The sequence below is a fragment of the Dreissena polymorpha genome, chromosome 11, assembly GCF_020536995.1.
Source record: "Dreissena polymorpha isolate Duluth1 chromosome 11, UMN_Dpol_1.0, whole genome shotgun sequence".
Taxonomy (NCBI): Eukaryota; Metazoa; Mollusca; class Bivalvia; order Myida; family Dreissenidae; genus Dreissena; species Dreissena polymorpha.
In genome coordinates, this window is record NC_068365.1 from 81,113,539 (window position 1) to 81,137,890 (window position 24,352).

At 37.9% G+C, this 24,352-nt stretch overlaps 2 protein-coding genes across 3 annotated transcripts; both read right to left on the reverse strand.

The window, feature by feature from the left end:
- Window positions 1-1,039: 1,039 nt before the first annotated feature.
- LOC127849975 (trophinin-like) lies at window positions 1,040-3,473 on the reverse strand. The gene is made up of 2 exons (XM_052382712.1): window positions 3,467-3,473; window positions 1,040-1,998 (listed from the first exon to the last, which is right to left on the reverse strand). The coding sequence occupies exons 1-2, from the start codon at window positions 3,471-3,473 to the stop codon at window positions 1,040-1,042; spliced, it is 966 nt and encodes a 321-aa protein (XP_052238672.1).
- On the reverse strand, window positions 3,354-24,315 carry LOC127850767 (uncharacterized). Of its 2 annotated transcripts, XR_008035440.1 has the most exons (5): window positions 24,134-24,315; window positions 22,083-22,273; window positions 20,386-20,531; window positions 6,763-8,585; window positions 3,354-6,600 (listed from the first exon to the last, which is right to left on the reverse strand). XR_008035440.1 is itself a non-coding variant. In XM_052384065.1 (4 exons), the coding sequence occupies exons 1-4, from the start codon at window positions 24,218-24,220 to the stop codon at window positions 7,078-7,080; spliced, it is 1,932 nt and encodes a 643-aa protein (XP_052240025.1). In that variant the 5' UTR covers window positions 24,221-24,315; the 3' UTR covers window positions 3,354-7,077. The 2 variants fall into 2 exon arrangements, 1 of the variants encoding a protein (XP_052240025.1); XM_052384065.1 differs by having other exon boundaries at window positions 3,354-8,585.
- Window positions 24,316-24,352: the final 37 nt, after the last annotated feature.

The window sequence follows — 24,352 nt, forward strand, 5'->3', positions numbered from 1 at the left end:
TGCATCTGGTCGTGTTCCTAATTGGTACGGGGTTGAGTAGCGCCGTAAATTCGGGTGTCGCGATGAAGGTTGTTTCGCGGAACACGAAGTGGCATATCCAGTACAGGCCCGGATGGAGAGTATGCATGTATGTTCTGTACACGTTCGACGTAAAGCTTCTCGTACGAAAGCGACGCCGGCTTGCCGTCATTCCGGGCTTGTATTGAGTAAGGCAAGATTTTTCGTCGGCGCTCTTGTATAACATTTGGAATTGGTCACTGACACTGTAATTTCTTTAGGGAAGAAGTTCATTTTTTTAACTTAAAGTTTATCATAATTAAAATTGCATTTAGCCGCTATTGGTCGTTTTTTACCTTCTTCAAAGTGAACGACCCGATGTGCGCGATCAATTTTAATTTTGATTTCTTAGTCTTCTGTGTGTAATTTCTGTTCACAAAATTGATGAATTTTGCTTATGCAGTTTTGTGATTTTCTTGTTTCGAAAGGTTTGTCTTCTTCAAAATGGAAAAAGAGTAAATTGTCGCGCATTTCGAACAACTCCGAATTATCACTCTGCAGATTGTTCATGCTGTTGAGTAGATCTTGGTGTTAGCGCGGGCTTCATCAAAAACTTCACTGACGAAAGATCTGCTTTGTTCAAGTTTAGTTTTGTTTTGTCAGTATTCGAAAGTTTTGTTTCGAGGGCAACAACTTTTGATTCCACTTGTGTAACTTTACTGGAGATGGTTTGAACGTCAATTTCAATTTTATCAAGTTTATTTAATTTCATTTGAATGTTTCGTTGCCATTTTTGTATTGAATGCAATTAAACAAGTATTGCATTCATCATGCTTGTATTAATTTCGGATGGTATCTGAGTCTGTTGTTTACCCAGCGGTGAGTATGTTGACAAGCCGCTCAGGGGCGCAGCAGGTGGTGGGCTTAGGTATTGGCTACATGTTATGTGTAACAACTGAGTTGCGAGGAATTGTAGATGTAGAGGAATACAGGTTCCATGACAGTTCATGCTGTGTCGGGGGCCGCGGAAGGAAGAAAATCGCTAAGAAATACACACTGAGTGTGCAATGACTGCACCAATACACACTGAGTGTGCAATGACTGCACCAATACACACTGAGTGTGCAATGACTGCACCAATACACACTGAGTGTGCAATGACTGCACCAATACACACCGAGTGTGCAATGACTGCACCAATACACACCGAGTGTGCAATGACTGCACCAATACACACCGAGTATGCAATGACTGCACCAATACACACCGAGTGTGCAATGACTGCACCAATACACACTGAGTGTGCAATGACTGCACCAATACACACCGAGTGTGCAATGACTGCACCAATACACACCGAGTGTGCAATGACTGCACCAATACACACTGAGTGTGCAATGACTGCACCAATACACACCGAGTGTGCAATGACTGCACCAATACACACCGAGTGTGCAATGACTGCACCAATACACACTGAGTGTGCCATGACTGCACCAATACACACCGAGTGTGCAATGACTGCACCAATACACACTGAGTGTGCAATGACTGCACCAATACACACAGAGTGTGCAATGACTGCACCAATACACACTGAGTGTGCAATGACTGCACCAATACACACCGAGTGTGCAATGACTGCACCAATACACACCGAGTGTGCAATGACTGCACCAATACACACTGAGTGTGCAATGACTGCACCAATACACACCGAGTGAGCAATGACTGCACCAATACACACCGAGTGTGCAATGACTGCACCAATACACACCGAGTGTGCAATGACTGCACCAATACACACCGAGTGTGCAATGACTGCACCAATACACACCGAGTGTGCAATGACTGCACCAATACACACCGAGTGTGCAATGACTGCACCAATACACACCGAGTGTGCAATGACTGCACCAATACACACCGAGTGTGCAATGACTGCACCAATACACACCGAGTGTGCAATGACTGCACCAATACACACTGAGTGTGCAATGACTGCACCAAGGGATATTTCGAGTTTGAGTCTACTTGTTTAAGAGAACAGCGCTTCATTGAAGTTAAAAGAGGATAACCACTCAAATCCAATAGATCTGATAATGGAAGATTAGGGGTGTAAACTATTCACGACTAGAGTGTGGACATAGAAAGTATATTGATGCGGACTGCACAGGCTTATCTGGGACAACACTTAACTCACATGTATTAAGCCTCGTTTTCTTGGAGCGCGACACGTAAAAATTCAATGGCGCCCAGTTTTTTTGTTACAAGCCACAGTTTGCCGTTTTCGGAAGAATCACACCTATATATAAAATGAAGTTCTTCTGATGGATCTATGATGATGCATTCATTTATGCCATGTGATCGTTACGGTCTTTTTTTAACATAGTTCTAGGTGAAAAAAGAATTTAAACAATATTCACAAGACAACTAATTCATAGACGAATAGTTAAATTGTTACCAGTTGTTCTAAGCAGGAGAGACAATATAGATGCTTATTATTTGATAACGTAGTGTACATGCAACGTTAAACTTAACGCTTAAACCATCAACAAAAACGAAATTTAACATCAAATAAAAAACAAGATATGTTTGTGAAACACAATGTCCCCCTATATGATGTTTGACATTGTAGGATGACCTTGACCTTGTGAAGGATGACCTTGACATTGACCTTTCACCACTCAAAATGTGCAGCTCCATGAGATACACATGCATGCCAAATATCAAGTTGCTATCTTCAAAATTGCAAAAGTATTCATAAAATAAGCGATTTGGGCCACATATATTTGACCTCTGACCTTGAAGGATGACCTTGACCTTGAGCTTTCATCACTCAAAATGAGCAGCTCCATGAGATGCACATGCATGCCAAATATCAAGTTGCTATCTTCAATATTGCAAAAGTATTCATAAAATGAGCGATTTTGGTCACATATAATTGACCTCTGACCTTGAAGGATGACCTTGACCTTTCACCACTCAAAATGTGCAGCTCCATGAGATACACATGCATGCCAAATATCAAGTTGCTATCTTCAATATTGCAAAAGTATTCATAAAATGAGCGATTTTGGTCACATATATTTGACCTCTGACCTTGAAGGATGACCTTGACCTTTCACCACTCAAAATGTGCAGCTTCATGAGATACACATGCATGCCAAATATGAAGTTGCTATCTTCAATATAGCAAAAGTTATTGCAAAATGTTAAAGTTGGCGCAAACAGACAGACAGACCAACAGACCAACAGACAGACAGGGCAAAAACAATATGTCCCCCACTACTATAGTGGGGGACATAACAACAAAAACTCTGGTTGCACATGTGCAAAAAACAAATGATACCCAATAAAATTATTTCGTTTAATACAAGTGAAACATTGAAAAAATTACACACAGCAAACAAACACTACATACAAACACATTTATAAAACTTAAGTAAACGCATCGTAAATGCAATACAAGACATTGCGGGTTAAAACCGGGCCGTGTTCACCAAACAATGTTTAGACCTAAGTCTAAGAATATGATTCAATTTAATTTTCAGTCAAAATTGGCATAAACTGCCTCTATCTACATCATTCTTCATGTAGAAAATTGTGTCAAGTACATTCTCATTAGTGGTAGCCTGTATATATTCAAACACTGCACGTATTTTGCTTCGTTTCAACTCTTGAATTCTTTTTTCTTAAGTCTAAGAATGGGTTAAAATGTACGGGACCGTGCTTGAGGTATCCCCACCTCTGAGCCGAGAAGTATTCACTTATATGAAAATAATCGAAAACACCAACATAACCGACAAACAAGATGGACATTAAATCAATCCGAGGCCATGGCATTGAAACGTTTAATTAAAAAGTACAATAGGCTTTTACGATCCGAATGTCAATATTTGATAGAACCGTGTTTTTGTTAGCAATAATGCTATACGTCATCATTAATACATTCCTTTTCCAATTAATCATTTAACCAACAAATCAAATACCATTACAAGTATGTCTTAACAATCAAATACCATTACAAGTATGTCTTAACAATCAAATACCATTACAAGTATGTCTTAACAATCAAATACCATTAATATTTCACGCTAACTGAAGTACATTGAAGATAATAGCATTTAGTTATCTTGATGAAAAGAGGTACAAATTGAGTTAATTGACTCAAAATACGGAAAATTTTCCAAATCATAATTACTGGACATAACAATGACATTTATCTATCGACGATATTTGTATTTTAAATCCTTTCCTGACTTCAATCTTCGATTCCATTATCAATTTCACTGACTACAATTGTTCACTCCATAGCTGATTATATGGAAAATTTTGATTGCTTAGTTCCATTAGTGATTACTATTGCAATTGGCTAATTCTATTGTGGTTATTATATTGCTGATTTGCATTTTTAGTTCCATAAAGGATACTGTTGCAAATTATATTGCTGATCTATATTGCTGATTTAGATGGTTTTGTTCCATAACAGATTTGTAATAATGATATTATTGACAATCTATATTTATGATTACCGGTATTTGTTTTGCATAAACTGTAACTATTCCTGGTATTGCTATTTCTGATCTCACTCAATGTATCTGGCCATCTATAATACATGTATACGCATATGTGATAAAAGTATTGTCCATAAAACTATGCAGATGATTAAACACACATGCACAAAGATCTTTATTAAGCACATTTATGGATCTGAAAAAACTTTGGTACAATGATATTTTTCCGAAAATAAGTAATGGATTCATAAAATAATATATGCATTGTAGTATTACTGTATATTCAACATAGCGAAATAACCCGCCTGACAAAGGAAAATGATCAATAGTTGCAAATTTGCACTGTTCACAGACAGATCTCCATGCGGAAATCAAGCTGGAACTTTTAAGGAACCAATAACTACGACAGTGAACAATTCGCTATGTACGTTGTCGACAGTCGCAGAAGCTTGATGCCTATCTTCCAGTAAGCCCGCGCTGACCGTAAGAGGGCGTGGCTTAGCTACGACACACTGTACAAAGACGGTGTTCCGGTGCGTCCATGCAGTTCCAAAAGCAACATTACAGCAGAAAGAAGACTTTTTTAGGCTAGTGTGTTTGCAAGACTGTCGTGTTTTGTGCTGTTTTTAGTGTTATATATTGAAAGACTGTCCTGTGTTTGTGATGTATTTAGTGTTTCTACTTTGAAAGACTGTTGTGTTTTGTGCTGTTTTTAGTGTTATACTTTGCAAGACTGTCGTGTTTTGTGCTGTATTTAGTGTTATCCTTTGCAAGACTGTCGTGTTTTTTTGTGCTGTATTTAGTGTTATTCTTTGCAAGACTGTCGTGTTTTGTGCTGTATTTAGTGTTATCCTTTGCAAGACTGTCCAGTTTTGTGCTGTATTTAGTGTTATACTTTGCAAGACTGTCGTGATTTTGTGCTGTATTTAGTGTTATATTTTGCAAGACTGTTGTGTTTTGTGCTAAGTTTACTGATATACTTTTCAGACTGTCGAGTTTTTGTACTTAATGCACGCCAAGGGACGACACTTGCCATTAAACAATGTATTTTTAGAAGAGACTTCCTCTAAACAAAAAAGCCATGAAGATGGAAAGTCATGTCCCAGATAACAGTTTGCAGGGTCACGTGACTTAAGGGGTAAGCAAATCGATGTTAATGGATGTAAACACACCGGTGTAAACACACCGGTGTTAAAGACCCGGTGCGATCATCGGCCGGGCGCTAGTCCTTTTATCGGATTTTTTCCCAATGACTTCTAAAACCAATTTTCTACAGAATTTCCACTAGTGTATACGAACTTTTTTATGAGGCTTATTGCAATGCCACAAAAATCGATAAAGTAATCCCGATGTGTTATGAATTCATATACACGGTTGTGCTGCATGCAACGTGAAAAGTTGGCATCGATTTCAGGCGTTTTCAATAATGTATTCTAAAATCGTAAGATATCGTCACAAACTGCAAAAAAATTGCAAACATATTTCAATAACTTATGATATTTGCAAAAATAAAGTTCGTAACAGTGTGTTTTCATTCTGAAGGTGTGTAAACCCCGTTGATCCTGCACTCTGATAAGCCTGTGTGAACCGCACAGACTAATCTGTGACAATAATTTAAGCACATGTATTAAGCTGGGATTTCAAAGAAAGGGCTACAAAAATTATTTTTCAACTTGATCTAAATATTGTTTGTTCTTACCCGTTTGTAATAAACCAAGAATTTACTAAATTAGATTTTGTTTGAGATCATAACAACTTGTGTACATGCTGACTGTGTCAATCTAATAAAAAACAAGGGACAAAATTGTCACAAAACCAGGTTTTCATTGTGAAAAAAAATCTGATAAAGGGAGACAACTCAAACTGAACTTTTTAAATGAACAAACAAAATTAACACCCTTTGTAAGTTTGTTTTAAAATAAATCTATTTTTAGTCGTGGCGACCTTGACATTGGAGATATTGACGTGATTCTTTTGTGCAACACACCGTCCCATGATGGTGAACAAATGTGCCAAATGGTTTTAAAATATCATAATGAATGACATAGTTATAGCCCAGACAAGCTCATTTATGGCTATTTTTTACCTTTGAACTCAAAGTGTGACCTTGACCTTGGAGATATCGACGTAATTATTTCGCGTGACACACCGTCCAATGATGGTGAACAAATGTGCCAAATGATTTTAAAATCTGACAATGAACGACATAGTTATGGCTCGGACAAGCTCATTTATGGCCATTTTTGACCTTTGAACTCAAAGTGTGACCTTGACCTTGGAGATATAGACGTAATTATTTCGCGCGACACACCGTCCAATGATGGTGAACAAATGTGCCAAATGATTTTAAAATCTGACAATGAACGACATAGTTATGGCCCGGACAAGCTTGTTCCGCCAGCCCGCCAGCCAGCCCGCCAGCCAGCCAGCCAGCCAGCCCGCCCGCATTCGCCAATCTAATAACCAGTTTTTTCCTTCGGAAAACCTGGTTAAAAATTGCGAGTAACAATACAAAACATATCCGATAGTATAGAAAGAGTCTATAAATAGAGCAACACAGTCATTAGTTTTTTGTTTGCGGAACTTTCATGACACTTGTAACCTTTTTCCGTATTTCAAGCATGGTCTTATTCAAAGAAACCTCTGAAGGTGTTTGATTCTTTCTGTTTTTCACCACGTCAACAGGGCCCTGAACATCTTTAAGAACGAAAGCATTTATCTTTATTTCCACTGCTACTGCATCTTCCCTGGAGTTCACCATAGGGGGCCTTTGGGAAGGCTTCTTCACGGTCTGTCGTGGAATGAATCGTAAACTGGTGTTGGCTTTGTTTCCTGCTTCTTCTGCAACAGGTTTGCTTTGTGAATATTGTGGTAAAGTTGTTGAAGAGTTCTTAGCAGAAACATCTCCTTCTGCACGATTACTTTTGTTCAAATTCCCAATAGAAAGGGTAGAATTATAGGTCTGTTTTTGTTCACTTTGCTTGTCACAGGTATCAGTTATACTTCCACTGCTGTGTGATTTTGCATGCATACCAGCAACTACCATAACCCTCACTTCACTAGTTTTATTCGTCAATCTCTGTGTCATATCAGTGTTTTTAGTGTTCTTCTGTGCCTTGTCAGTGTTTTGGGTATTTTTCTGTGCCTTGTCAGTGTAAATGGTATTTTCAGTTTTGACACCAACAGAAGGCTCAGTAAGTCTTGCATCAAACCCAGGTGGGAATACCGCATGCGCTGTTGGAACTCTGGCGTGAGTATATATGTACTGATTGTTTGCTTTAAAGGTGGTTTTCCTCTGTTTAGGTGGTGGTGGTAACACAAGAGCTTCATCTGGCATTTTCTCTTGTCCTTTGCTTGCAATTATATTAGATCCTTCACTGAAAAATGTAGGGTTTGCTAAAAGTCTTTCATCATCAGAAGAGGCTGCAACAATATTGTCTGCAACAATGTCTGATGAGGAAGGATGTGGTCTTTTATGTGCACTTGCTCTCACCGAAGAATCAGTCCCCATAACAACACTCTGGTCATGACTTCCATTCTTAAACAAGTCTACGTCATTCTGAGACTGTTCGCTAACTTCTTCAGGACTGTTGTCAGACTCTGGAGGGACATTTGACTTCCTATCAAACGAGCCATAAAGCTGCATTGCCTGTGCTTGCAGTACTGCCTCTGATTGAGGCTTTGAAACACGTCTTAATGTTCCTTGTTTTGCAGATCCCATAGTGTGGGACGTACTCATTAATTGCAAATTTCGACCAGTGATGTCTGACAAAGACCCACCAGAAAACTCTCTGTTTGCAATGTTATCATTAGGTGTGATATTGATATCACTACTGGAGGTATAAAATCTTTCATCTCTCTGAAAGTTTTCATAATGAGAAGGTGATGTCATGTATTCTGGTTTATCTAAAGATTGAGTATTATCTTCAATGGGGATTTTATATCCGCCACCATTTACACTCTCAGTGTGCACTTCATACAAGGTGCTGTTTTCCTGATTGCTGGCAGAGCTGGTACCTTCCTTTGTAGCTCCTGAGGACAGCTGATACAGTTCATAGGTTCCATCCCTCTCTGAAAAAGCACCAACATGATGTTAACCTTTAACTATTCAGAAACACACTTACAGGGGTTTGTAGTCCCTCTGAAAATCAAATTAAATATATCACCTTTTCTACAGATTCAAGTTTTAAAGGCTTCATTTCCAACACATTAAATACAGGTGGGCAGCATAACACATGGATTATTCACAGGCTGTTCTGGTTTTATTGTTGTTGTAGTAAAGCAGACATGGGTTAAGAGGAAACAAACACTGAACAATAGAAGTCTGTGGAAACCACATTTAATCAAGATTGATGTGTTTCCAGAGAGGGAACATGGCCACATTGAAGACAAATAATGAAATTTAATACTCAATATGTGAAGAGAATGAATATTATTTCAAACTCAAGCGATCATCTTGATAAGAACAGGCGATTGAAAAAGATTGGCAGTGGACAAACTAATGAATATGTGTGTGTACATCTAGCCAAAACATTAAAAAAAAGAAGTATTTTGTGTTTGTTAAACATTATATTTTAAGGTCCATCAAGTAAAATGTATGTGAAATGAATTATAAGCAAATAAACAAATACCTTTTTTAAGCTATGGTGACTGTCTTGTACAGTGAAGTTGAACTGTGTGCACTTTTGGTATAAGACCATCCAATCTACATTTGAGTACATTTTCATGATGATTGGCCAAATATTTTGACCTGATCAACTAGTTTTTGGTCCCACATGACCAAGATTCATATTAAAAATCTGCCTAGACTTAGTCAAGATAAACATTCTAAGCAAGTTTCATAAAGATTGATTCATAAACTTTCCCTCTATAGAGAGGTAACAAAGTGATTCTAAGAATTGACAAGGTGACCTTTTTTAAAGCATGTAAACTAGATTAAAACTTTGCCTGGATATTGTCTACATTAAACATTCTGACCAAGTCTCATCTAGATTGAGTCAGAAATGTGACCTTTACAGTGGTAGCAAGGTTTTTATATGATTTGACCAGCGGACCTAGTTTTTGGACCCGAGTGACCCAGATACAAACATGAACTAAGCCTAGATATTATCACCTAGTTTTTGGACCCAAGTGACCCAGATTCAAACTTGAACTAAGCCTAGATATTATCACCTAGTTTTTGGACCCGAGTGACCCAGATTCAAACATGAACTAAGCCTAGAAATTTTCACCTAGTTTTTGGACCCGAGTGACCCAGATTCAAACTTGAACTAAGCCTAGATATTATCACCTAGTTTTTGGACCCAAGTGACCCAGATTCAAACTTGAACTTAGCCTAGATATTATCACCTAGTTTTTGGACCTGAGTGACCCAGATTCAAACATGAACTAAGCCTAAATATTATCACCTAGTTTTTGGACCCAAGTGACCCAGATTCAAACTTGAACTAAGCCTAGATATTATCACCTAGTTTTTGGACCCGAGTGACCCAGATTCAAACATGAACTTAGCCTAGATATTATTACCTAGTTTTTGGAACCAAAGTGTCCCAGATTCAAACATGAACTAAGCCTAGATATTATCACCTAGTTTTTGGACCCAAGTGACCCAGATTCAAACATGAACTAAGCCTAGATATTATCACCTAGTTTTTGGACCCGAGTGACCCAGATTCAAACTTGAACTAAGCCTAGATATTATCACCTAGTTTTTGGACCCGAGTGACCCGATTCAAACTTGAACTAAGCCTAGATATTATCACCTAGTTTTTGGCCCCAAGTGTCCAAGATTAAAACATGAACTAAGCCTAGATATTATCACCTAGTTTTTGGACCCAAGTGACCCAATTCAAACATGAACTAAGCCTAGATACTATCACCTAGTTTTTGGACCCGAGTGACCCAGATTCAAACATGAACTAAGCCTAGATATTATCACCTAGTTTTTGGACCCAAGTGTCCCAGATTCAAACATGAACTAAGCCTAGATATTATCACCTAGTTTTTGGACCCAAGTGACCCAGATTCAAACATGAACTAAGCCTAGATATTATCACCTAGTTTTTGGACCCATGTGTCCCAGATTCAAACATGAACTAAGCCTAGAAATTATCACCTAGTTTTTGGACCAGAGTGACCCAGATTCAAACTTGAACTAAGCCTAGATATTATAACCTAGTTTTTGGACCCAAGTGACCCAGATTCAAACATGAACTAAGCCTAGATATTATCACCTAGTTTTTGGACCCAAGTGACCCAGATTCAAACATGAACTAAGCCTAGATATTATCACCTAGTTTTTGGACCCAAGTGACCCAGATTCAAACATGAACTAAGCCTAGATATTATCACCTAGTTTTTGGACCAGATTGACCCAGATTCAAACATGAACTTAGCCTAGATATTATCACCTAGTTTTTGGACCCAAGTGTCCCAGATTCCAACATGAACTAAGCCAAGATATTATCACCTAGTTTTTGGACCCAAGTGACCCAGATTCAAACATGAACTAAGCCTAGATATTATCACCTAGTTTTTGGACCCTAGTGACCCAGATTCAAACTTGAACTAAGCCAAGATATTATCACCTAGTTTTTGGACCTGAGTGACCGGTTTCAAACTTGAACTAAGCCTAGATATTATCACCTAGTTTTTGGCCCCAAGTGTCCCAGATTAAAACATGAACTAAGCCTAGATATTATCACCTAGTTTTTGGACCCAAGTGTCCCAGATTCAAACATGAACTAAGCCTAGATATTATCACCTAGTTTTTGGACCCTAGTGACCCAGATTCAAACATGAACTAAGCCTAGATATTATCACCTAGTCTTTGGACCCGAGTGACCCAGATTCAAACATGAACTAAGCCTAGTTATTATCACCTAGTTTTTGGACCCAAGTGTCCCAGATTCAAACATGAACTAAGCCTAGATATTATCACCTAGTTTTTGGACCCAAGTGACCCAGATTCAAACATGAACTAAGCCTAGATATTATCACCTAGTTTTTGGACCCAAGTGACCCAGATTCAAACATGAACTAAGCCTAGATATTATCACCTAGTTTTTGGACCCGAGTGTCCCAGATTCAAACATGAACTAAGCCTAGATATTATCACCTAGTTTTTGGACCCAAGTGTCCCAGATTCAAACATGAACTAAGCCTAGATATTATCACCTAGTTTTTGGACCTGAGTGACCCAGATTCAAACTTGAACTAAGCCTAGATATTATCACCTAGTTTTTGGACCCAAGTGTCCAAGATTCAAACATGAACTAAGCCTAGATATTATCACCTAGTTTTTGGACCCGAGTGACCAAGATTCAAACATGAACTAAGCCTAGATATTATCACCTAGTTTTTGGACCCAAGTGACCCAGATTTAAACTTGAACTAAGCCTAGATATTATCACCTAGTTTTTGGACCCGAGTGACCCAGATTCAAACTTGAACTAAGCCTAAATATTATCACCTAGTTTTTGGACCCGAGTGACCCAGATTCAAACTTGAACTAAGCCTAGATATTATCACCTAGTTTTTGGACCCAAGTGTCCCAGATTCCAACATGAACTAAGCCTAGATATTATCACCTAGTTTTTGGACCCGAGTGACCCAGATTCAAACATGAATTAAGCCTAGATATTATCACCTAGTTTTTGGACCCGAGTGACCCAGATTCAAACTTATCCTAGATATTGTCCAATAAACATACAGACTAAGTTTTATCAAGATTGGAAGAAAATGCAGATTTTAGGGTGATACCAACTAAAAATGGATGACATGCATCGGACATTTGTAAGGTGCTCACAATAGCACACCTTATGCATTTCCATTTTAGGTTAGCTAAAATGATGATTTGATAGAGCAAATCCCATGGACCATTTCTGCAAAGTTCCAATAAGATTGGCCATGAAATTTAACAAGAGCTGTCAGAGGACAGTGCGCTCGACTATTCGAGTGCTTGACATAACGTAAGCCATCATGGGGAAATTTTTCATATTGAATAATTTATTAGACCATCTTTCAAAAACAAACAAGAGGGCCTGAAAGGCCCAAAGTCGCTCACCTGAGATAACAAGATATTATTGGGACAAATCTTCTGACCAAGTTTCAGGAAGATCGGAAAATAAATGTGGCCTCTAAAGTGTTAACAAGGTTTTAATATAGCCATATAAGGAAAAATGCCCCACCCCATGGCAGCCATGTTTTTCAACCAACCGGCATCATTTTTTAAATCGTCCAAGATATTATCGGGATACATCTTCTGACCAAGTTTCATGAAGATCAGACAATAAATGTGGCCTCTAGAGTGTTAACAAGATTTTACTATAGCCATATAAGGAAAAATGCCTCGCCCCTTGGAAGCCGTTTTTTTTTCAAGCAAACATAATTATTTTCCAACTCATACAAGATATCATTGAGACCAATCTTCTGACCAAATTTCATGAAGATTGGATAATAAATGTGGCCTCTAGAGTGTTAACAAGGTTTTACTATAGCCATATAAGGAAAAATGCCCCGCCCCTGGTGGCCATGTTTTTAAAGCAACCAAAACCATTTTCGAACTCATCCAAGATATCATTGGCGCAAATCTTCTGACCAAGTTTCATGATGATCTGAAAATAAATGTGACCTCTAGAGTGTTAACTAGGTTTTCCTACATGTATAGCCATATAAGGAAAATAGCCCCGCCCCGTGGTGGCCATGTTTTTCAACCAACCGGCATCATTTTTTAACTCCTCCAAGATATTATTGGGATGAATCTTCTGACCGAGTTTCATGAAGATCAGACAATAAATGTGGCCTCTAGAGTGTTAACAAGATTTTACTATAGCCTTATATAGCCATATTAGGAAAAATGCCCCGCCCCTTGGCGGCCATCTTTTCAAGCAAACGTAACCATTTTCGAACTCATCCAAGATATCATTAAGACGAATCTTCTGACCATATTTCATCAAAATGGACAATAAATGTGGCCTCTAGAGTGTTAACAAGGTTTTACTCTATATAGCCATATAAGGAAAAATGCCCCGCCCCCTGGCGGCCATGTTTTAAACCAACCGGCATCATTTTTGAACTCGTCCAAGATATCATTGGGATGAATCTTCTGACCAAGTTTCATGAAGATTGGACAATAAATGTGGCCTCTAGAGTGTTAACAAGATTTTACAATAGCTATATAAGGAAAACTGCCCCGCCTCTTGGCAGCCATTTTTTAAACCAACCGGCATCATTTTTGAACTCGTCCAAGATATTATTGGGATGAATCTTCTGACCGAGTTTCATGAAGATCAGACAATAAATGTGGCCTCTAGAGTGTTAACAAGATTTTACTATAGCCTTATATAGCCATATTAGGAAAAATGCCCCGCCCCCTTGGCGGCCATCTTTTCAAGCAAACGTAACCATTTTCGAACTCATCCAAGATATCATTAAGACGAATCTTCTGACCATATTTCATCAAAATGGACAATAAATGTGGCCTCTAGAGTGTTAACAAGGTTTTACTCTATATAGCCATATAAAGAAAAATGCCCCGCCCCCTGGCGGCCATGTTTTAAACCAACCGGCATCATTTTTGAACTCGTCCAAGATATCATTGGGATGAATCTTCTGACCAAGTTTCATGAAGATTGGACAATAAATGTGGCCTCTAGAGTGTTAACAAGATTTTACAATAGCTATATAAGGAAAACTGCCCCGCCTCTTGGCAGCCATTTTTTTCAAGCAAATGTTACCATTTTTGAACTCATCCAAGATATTAGTGGGACAAATCTTCTGAGCAAGTTTCATGAAGATTAGAAAATAAATGTGGCCTCTAGAGTGTTAACAAGGTTTTACTATAGCCATATAAGGAAAAATGCCCCGCCCCCTGGCGGCCATGTTTTTCAACCAACCGGCATAATTTTCCAACTAGTCCAAAATATTATTGGGATAAAGCTTCTGACCAAGTTTCATGAAGATTAGACAATAAATGTGGCCTCTAGAGTGTTAACAAGATTTCGCTATAACCATATATAGCCATATAAGGAAAAATGACCCGTTCTTTGGCAGCCATGTTTTTCAAGCAAACGTAACCATTTTCGAACTCATCCAAGATATCATTGAGACCAATCTTCTGACCAAATTTCATGAAAATTGGACAATAAATGTAGCCTCTAGAGAGTTAACAAGTCAAATGTTGACGCCGCACAACGCACGACAGTCAAAAGGCGATCACAAAAGCTCACGTTGTGCTCAGGTGAGCTAAAACAAATTTATTTATTTTTTTATTTTTTTTTTGGGGGGGGGGGGGGGTGTTGAGAGGGGGTATAATGTGGGGTGGGGTCATTTATAAGATGATCTTTCAAAAATAATAAAACAAATGTGGGGGTAGGGGGGGGGGGGGGTGAGAGGGAGGCATAATGTGGGATGTCGTAATTTATTAGATGATGTTTAAAAAAAAATTGGGGGGGGTGGGTAGGAGGGGTGGGGGTGAGGAGGGGGTAAGAGGGGGGTTTAGTGTGGTGGGGTAATTTATTAGATGTTTAAAAAAAATGGGGGGGGGATGATGGGGGGGGAGGATATTGGGGGGGGGGGGAAGGGATTCTGGGTAGGGGCGTGGGGTATTGTTTGGGTGGAATCCATTGTGGTATTCAGGTAAGTGTTGTTTTGTCAAAGTAATAATAAAATGTGATCATAAATAAAACGGTTATGGCAATTTAAGCAAAATGTTCAATTATCTAAGTGTAAAAGGGGCCATAATTATGTAAAAATGCTTGATACAGTGGTCTGCTCTTGTTTATAGGTTGGGGTCATATTGGTTAACAAGTATGCAACATATAAAAGCAATATGTCAAAGGATATAGGAAATATTTGGGGTAGTACGCAAACTTTAACATAGATTTATCAATAATATGCATATTCTAAGTATAAAAAGGGGAAATAATTATGACAAAATGCTTGATAGAGTTGTCTGCTCTTGTTTATAGGTTGGGGTGATGTTGGGGGGTAGTACTGTACGAAAATTTTAACATTTGCTGCATTTTCTAAGTGGAAAAGGGGCCATAATTATGACAAAATGATTGATAGAGTTGTCTGCTCTTGTTTATAGGTTAGGGTCATGTTGGTAAACAAGTATGCAAAATATGAAAGCGATATGTCAAGGGACAATGAAAATAATTGGGGTAGTACGAAAACCTTAACATTTGCACGCTAACGCTAACGTCAACGCTAACGTAAACGCCGACGCCGGGTTGAGTAGGATAGCTCCACTATATATATTTCATATATAATAGTCGAGCTAAAAATGTGTGAGGAAAACAAAACAAAAGCTTTAAATGTTAAGGAAAACGTAATGGATCTGCATGACTGCCTACCCAGTGTTTTCTTATCAATAAGCCGAGATTATTTGTTAAACAAGAGGGCCAAGACTGCCCTAGTTTGGTCACCTGAGAGGAGTCGGTTCATCTAATCTTTACCAAACGTCAAACCTGACCTAGATATTGTCCAGACAAACATCCTGGTCAAGTTTCATCATTATTGAACCAAAACTCTGGTGTATGGAGTGTTTTTGTTTTTGTAAGATTTTACCTGGTGGCCTATATTTTGAGTTGACCCCCCTTACCAAACATCAAACTTTGCTTACAAAAATAGATATTTTGACCAAGATTCATAAAATCTGAAACACAATTGTGGCCTCTAGAGTGTTTACAAGGATTTTGTATAATATAATGAAAATTTGGACAATCTAAGGGCAATAATTATGGAATTAATAATGTGATTTTGCCCATTATCAAACTTGACTGAGATCGTTCAGCAGTGTGGACGAACGGACGGCGAACAAAGACCAATTCTAAAGCAATCAGGTGAGCTAAAAAGTGTTTTTCATCCATCTGATCCATTTTCCAACTTGTCCGAGAAATCAATAAAACCAATGTATTGCCTAAGTTTTACAATAATTAGGCAAAAAATAAGACTTCTATAGTGTTCGATCACAAGGTTTCTCTCTAGTCACATAAGGAAAACTGCCCCTGCCCCTGGTGGCCATGTTTTTTTTACAGATCGGGACCATTTGGGAACTCATCTAAGATATATATATAAAACCAATCATTTCACCAAGTTTCATGATGATTGGGAAAAAAATGTGACTTCTAGAGTGTTCACAAGCTTTTTTTACTATATAAATATAAAAAAAACTGCCCCCCCCCCCCCCCCCCGGCAGCCATGTTATTCAACTGACCGGAACCATTTTTTAACTCAACTCTTGTATCAAGGAAACAAATGTTCTGACCAACTTTCATGGAAATTGGGCCAAAAATGTGACTTCTAGAGTGTTCACATGTTTTCACTGTATACATACAGAGAAAAATGCCCCGCCCACTGGTGGCCATGTTTTTCACCAATCTGGACCATTTTTGAACTCGTCTGAGATATCAATAAAACCAATGTTTTGTCCAACTTTCATGATGATTGGGCAAAAATTGTACTTCTAGTGTGTTTACAAGGTTTCTCTATAGCCATAATAAGGACAAGAAACCGTCGGAGATGGGTGATGCTCTCCAAAGTTTTTTTTGTCACAATATTGCACTATATATTCAGATAACAGGAAACGTCTTGAGGGCACAGTAGTTGGGGGGACAAGAATTTTTTATATAAAATTTCAAAGGGCCATTACTCTGTGAAAAATCATCCAACCAGAACCCGCTGATAACATGCCCATCTCCTCTTGGAAGTGAAGATTCCCATAAAGTTTCATTAAATTCTGGTCATTAGTTGCTGAAAAATAGCCCGGACAAGAATTGCACTATATGTACAGTTAATGGAGAATTTCAAAGGGCCATAACTCTGTGAAAAATCATCCGACCAGAACCCGCTGATAATATGCACATCTCCTCTTGGTAGTGAAGCTTCCCATAAAGTTTCATTGAATTCCAGTAATTAGTTGCTGAGAAATAGCCTGGACAAGAATTGCACTATATGTACAGTAAATGGAAAATTTCAAATGGCCACAACTGTGTGAAAAATCATTTGACCAGAACCCGCTGATAATACCGGTATGCACATCTCATCTTGGTAGTGAAAGCTTCCATAAAGTTTCATTGAATTCCGGTCATTCGTTGCTGAGAAATAGCCCTGACAAAATTTGTGCACGGACGGACACACGGATGGACACACAGACAGACGAAGCGGCGACTATATGCTCCTCCCAAATTTTTTTGAGGGAGCATAAAAACTGCCCCGCCCACTGGTGGCCATGTTTTTCAACCGACCTGAACCACTTTTGAACTCAACCAACATATCATTAAGAAAAACAGTTTGACAAAGTTACATGAAGATTGGGCATGAAATGTGACTTCTACAGTGTTTACATTTTTTTTTCATTTTTTTGACCTAGTGACCTAGTTTTTGACCCGGCACGACCCAGTTTCAAACTCGACCGAAATTTTATTGGGACGAAGCTTCTGACCAAGTTTCATGAAGATTAGACAATAAATGTGGCTTCTAGAGTGTTTACGAACAAATGTGGATGGACGGATAGAGGACAGACAAAGACCGGTCACAAAATCTAACCTGAGCAATCAGGTGAGCTAAAAATTTAGCTAATGAGTCTTACGTGTCGTTTCTAAAAAATCATAAGTGTTCATGCAAGTTACAATTTTCGGTACTTGTACATTTCTTGCATAAATTTTTGATTATTTAAATTTTGAGGTTATTTAACATACAGTTGAGACTTGAGTAAACACATATTTTACATGTGATTGCGTAAAATAACAAGAGCACCACCTTGCGGGTGCAGACCGATCATCTATTTTCTTTTTAAAGGTGAAGGGACTCTCATTTTCAATCACAAAGGAGGGAGGGGTGGAGTGAAGAGGGGTGCATTGTGTGGGGGTGTGGACATTTATTACATTATCTTCCAAAATGCAAAAAAAAAAGGGAAAAAAAAATTGGGGGGGGGGGTGGGGGGGTGGGGGTGGGGATTCTTGGGTGCGATGGTTGGACGGTATTTCAAACATAAAATAATAAAAATAAATATTTGTGTTTTTTAACAGTTTCAAAAAAAAAAACATTGGGGATGGGGTGAGGTGGGGGGGTATAGTGTGAGGGTGGGGGGGAAATTTTTGAGATGATCTTAAAAAAAAAAAAAAATTAGGGGGGGGGGGGGATTCGGGTGGAGGGAGGGGGGTGGGGTGGGGATTCTTGGGTGCTATGGTTGGACGGTATTTCAAACATAAAATAATCAAAATAAAAAAATTGTTTTTTAACCGTTAAAAAAAAAATTTGGGAGGGGGTGGGGTGGGGGGGGGGGGTATAGTGTGAGGGTGTGGTGGTCATTTGTGAGATGATCTTAAAAAAAAAAATAGGGGGGTATTCGGGGGGGAGGGGGGGGAGAGGGGGTGGGGCACGGGCGATGGTTTGGGTGGAGTCTATTGTGGTATGTCAGGTAAGAGTAGTTTTGTCAAAGTATCAATCAAATCTAATCATAAATAAAGAAGTTATGGCAATTTTAGCAAAATATAATAATTTGACCTTGAGAGTCAAGGTCATTCCAAGGTCAAGGTAAAATTCAACTTGCCAGGTACAGTAACCTCATGATAGCATGAAATTATTTGAAGTTTGAAAGCAATAGCCTTGATACTTAAGAAGTAAAGTGGATCGAAACACAAAATTTAACCATATATTCAAAGTTACTAAGTCAAAAAAGGGCCATAATTCTGAAAAATGACATCCAGAGTTATGCAACTTCTCCTTTTACTGTACCCTTATGATAGTTTGCGAGTGTTCCAAGTATGAAAGCAATATCTATGATACTTTAGGGGTAAAGTGGACCAAAACACAAAACTTAACCAAACTTTCAATTTTCTAAGTATAAAGGGCCCATAATTCCGTCCAAATGCCAGTCAGAGTTACATAACTTTGCCTGCACAGTCCCCTAACGATAGTTAATAAGTGTTGCAAGTATGAAAGCAATAGCTTTGATACTGTAGGAATAAAGTTGACCTAAACACAAAACAGAACCAAATTTTCAATTTTCTAAGTATAAAAAGGGCACATAATTCTGCCAAAATGCCAGTCAGAGTTACATTACTTTGCCTGCACAGTCCCCTTATGATAGTTAGTAAGTGTTGCAAGTATGAAAGCAATAGCTTTGATACTTAAGGAATAAAATGGACCTAAACACAAAACTTAACCAAAATTTTCAATTTTCTAAGTATAAAAAGGGCACATAATTCTGTCAAAATGCACGCCAGAGTTATCTAACTTTGCCTGCCCAGTCCCCTCATGATAGTAAGTAAGTGTATCAAGTTTGAATGCAATAGCATTGATACTTTCTGAAAAAAGTGGACCTAAACGCAAAACTTAACCAAAATTTTCAATTTTCTAAGTATAAAAAGGACACATAATTCAGTCAAAATGCATGCCAGAGTTATCTAACTTTGCCTGCCCAGTTCCCTCATGATAGTAAGTAAGTGTACCAAGTTTGAATGCAATAGCATTGATACTTTCTGAGAAAAGTGGACCTAAACGTAAAACTTAACCGGACGCCGACGCCGACGCCAAGGTGATGACAATAGCTCATATTTTTTTTTCAAAAAATAGATGAGCTAAAAATTGGGCCTTAAAAATTCTATGCATGTTATATGATTATGAGTATATATTTTTATATCTTGAAAGTATAACAGTGCTATTTGAAAATAAAACTATGACTTAGTTGAGCCTTTCTCTGGGAAAATGGGGCTAAATGCATGTGCAAAAAGTGAACGGACTGCACAGGCTAATATTGGACACTACACCCATGCATTAAACAGACTGCACAGGCTAATATTGGACACTACATCCATGCATTAAACCCAATTTTCCCAAAGCAATGCCCTGTTACATTACTGACCATATTTCTTTGTCCTATAGACAATTGCTCTATGCCTCTCCTGCAATTTCTCTCTTGTTTCTTGTAGCGTTTCATACTCTGGTACATAACAAACGTGCAGTACGCCTCCATAAAATGACCAGTCGTCAAGCTTTTTCTTAGCAAATCTGAAAATATAACATTAAAGATTGAATCAACAAGAGCTATGTTTGTGAAACATAAATGCCCCCTTCTGCACTGTGAAGCCATATATTTGACCTTTGACCTTGAAGGATGACCTTAACCTTTTACCACTAAAAATGTGCAGCTCCATGAGATACACATGCACGCCAAATATCAAGTTGCTATCTTCAATATTGCAAAAGTTATGAGCAAGGTTAAAGTTTTGGGACAGACACACATACAATGACAGACAGACACACACATACAATGACAGACAGACAGACAGACCAAAAACAATATACCCCTTGATCATTCGATCCGGGGGCATAAAAAATAACTAATGAGTTATTCAGGCTGTTTTAAAGACTGAAGAGTGCAGTTTTTCTATGTGAGTTTAAATCCGAAAATGAGACATGTAGCTGGTTTTCAAATCCTATCTGTCTTTGGTGTTCCTTTGTCCATTATATATCCTTTCTTATTTAAACCAAATACTGAGACTTAAAGCACATTTTCTAGTTTTGATATACTGGTATTCATGCAATATGCAAATAATTTTATTGATACGACCTTGAAAAAAATTTCATACATGTAGAGACACAACAAGAGGGTTTAAAGAACATAGGATTCTCGCATGAGACGTGCAGGAATCAAATTTTTATCTAAGTGCTAAAGTCTAAATTTATTAGGTAGAAAACCACCATATAATGTTCCATGACAAATACCAGACCTTTGTTCCATGCAGTTATAGAGGATAATAGTTTTCACAATTTCTCTTCATACATATCAGAAACAAGAGATGTGTTTGTCAGAAACACAATGCCCCCTACTGCGCCACTTAAATTTATTTAAAAAAAAAATCATTTGGCAGGTACAGATATTATCACCCTTTAAAGCTTATTACTTCCCTTGAATTTGTTTTTTTTTACCTTTGACCTTGAAGGATGACCTTGACCTTTCTGCAAATTCACCACTCAAAATGTGCAGCTCCATGAGATACACATGCATGCCAAATATCAAGTTGCTATCTTAAGCGACATAGAAGTTATGAGAATTTTTGACACCTAAATGCAAAGTGTGACGGAAAAACGGACGGACAGACGGACGGTCCGATCACTATATGCCCTCCTTCTGGGGCATAAAAATACTAATTACCCCAGGATAGGGCCAATTTTGACCCCATTGGCATTAATAGAACAAACAAGACAGGAGACCACTGTATGGTCATACATAATAAATATCAAACCTTCTTGCCTTATAGTTTCTGATGAGATGCTTCAAGTTTTCACTTTAACCCTTTATCCCTTAGATATGTATTTTTACACTTATGAAGTCCATTAGAAAGTTAAATTTAATCTAAGGTATTTTTTACTAGATTCAAGTTTTTAAGACTCCATTTCCAACCCTTAGATACTGATGAGCAGAAACAGCATACAACCTGAACAGACTGTGAGTTACTTGCAGACTTTTCTGGTTTTATGATGTTTGCACATAGCCATTTTCACTTTGACTCTGATTGGGAAAGGGTTTAACATATAGCAAGACTATAGATACCAGACCTTGCAGACTGTATTTTCTTATACTTGATGAAATGAGTCTCAGTGAAGTGCTCAGCTGGATAGTTGTCCAGTATTCGGTGCTCTTCTATTTCTCCCTGGGCCTCAAACAAGCGAACAAGCTCCTGCCCAGCACCCACTGCAGGCACACCCTGAACCAGGACATACTTGGACTCGTGGTGCACTGTATAAACCTGAAAACAAAAACTTGAACATTTTAGATTTACATTTATGCCTTGCTCTGTGAAAAAAAGGTTTAATGCTTGTGCGTAAAGTGTTGTCCAGATTACCATGAGCAGTCTGCACATGCTAAACACTTTCCGCTTTTATGTTGTAGTTTTTTTTTCATTTTTAAGGAGGTCTCTTCTCAGCAAAAATCTTGCAGACTGTACAGTCAAATCTAAACAACACTTTGCATTTGTTCTTAAATAGCATATCGGTAAACATTCACTATACATAGAGAAAAACATTAAAAACAGAATATGCACATGAATCTGATAAAACACAGACTCACTAATTTATAAATTTTGTCATACATCTCTTTTTCCACTTTCAAATGGAAACATTATTTTTACTTTGCACAAGGCTGAACCCAAATTTGAAAAAACTTGTTTCATTCATATATATTCACTGTGTAAATATTTGTTGCTTGTATCTGTAACCTTTTCTCCATGATTAATTGACACATGCATTTCACAAATCCCTATATACTTTATGATATCCGCCTTCAGTTTGATTGTTTGAATGTTAATATTGGCTATTTTATTGGTGTGTCACATAGTGACAAATAGATTACTAAGGAAAGTGTCAATTTATGCTTGTTTTGCATCAAGTTTAATATTGTATATACCTAGAAATGGATATAAAAATAGACATCATATATTAACGTCAAACTAGACGAGGAAAATGCACAAGTAATTGCCCATTCCTCATTTCACTAATTATTCATGTCTTGGTTAACATGGAGCCCATTAATTGTTGTATAGTTTCATGTAAATAACAGGCTTATGTCCATATATGTACATATACAAAATATAGGTCTATAGCATAAATCATATTTCGTTATTACCTTTGACACATGATTTTGCACACGTTCGTGTCAGAAATTGCACATATAAACATTGCATGTTCTGATTTATATTAATATATTCACTTCAGAAGGGAAGTACAGTACCACACACACACAGCCGTACATAGAAAGCACACAATTTGTTGTTGTTGCCGGGCCATTAGGTAGTTGCAATAATTCAACTCTAAGCTTTATAGCCCAATGGGCTGCTTAGAGTTGCAATGCGCTCTCTCTCTTGTCCATGGGTGCAAAATGTTATCAAAAATGCAAGGGTAAAGGAACACTGAAACTGCAAGAACTTATTAAAGTTTACCTATCTAAACCACAAACTCATCCAAATAGTACCATTAAAGCAAGAAATAATTGATTTTATTGACTTAGGTTTTGTTTTGTACGCTGTATCCGCCATATTGGAAAATTGACCCAATATTGGTTAGGTCGCAGTACACAGAATACACTGTTTCAAATTTAAACATAAACATGTCAGCTAGAAAACTGTGTTGAAACATCGTCGTGTTTTTATAGGGTGCATGCAAAGGATAACATCCGTAGGTTGCCATTCAGGTAAATTTAACATGTTTATGAAGTTTATTCATTATTTTCCTCAATTCGTCTCAAACGACGTCTGTTTAGTGAAGCGCACAGATTCGCTGCGCTGAACTGCACCCATGTTTATGAAGGGGTGCATATGGACTGCCAGAGCCGCCATAGCAAAAATTATCAAAGGCTCTGGGAGTCCGTTTATATGGACTAGGCCATTAGGCCACTGCACGTATCTTGTAATTCAGAATATTTTATGGAAAACGTTGTGTTGGAGTTTAATCAACAAAAATAAATCGCAATAAGAATGAAATGGACTAGTGTACGTTATTTTTGCTCCACCGACTATGCGACAGGTTTTCACTAAACCTCGAACAGTCATCATCCGAAACTATGTTTATCGAATTATTGTGCAAGTTACAGGTGATCTATAATTATTAGCTACCTTAACAGCGGTGGGTTTTCTCCCTTCTCTATATGGTGCCCGTGTTCCACATATTGACTGACGAACATGATGTTTTGGTCTATTCATTCCGCTAAAAATATAACGAATTAAAACGTTTTTTTGTTGTTGTTTTTTTAATCGCAACAGTCAAATTTTAATGGGCACTGCCATTTTCTGTTGAAAGCGAGGCTCTACTTTCACTTTGATGTTCAAGGTTAT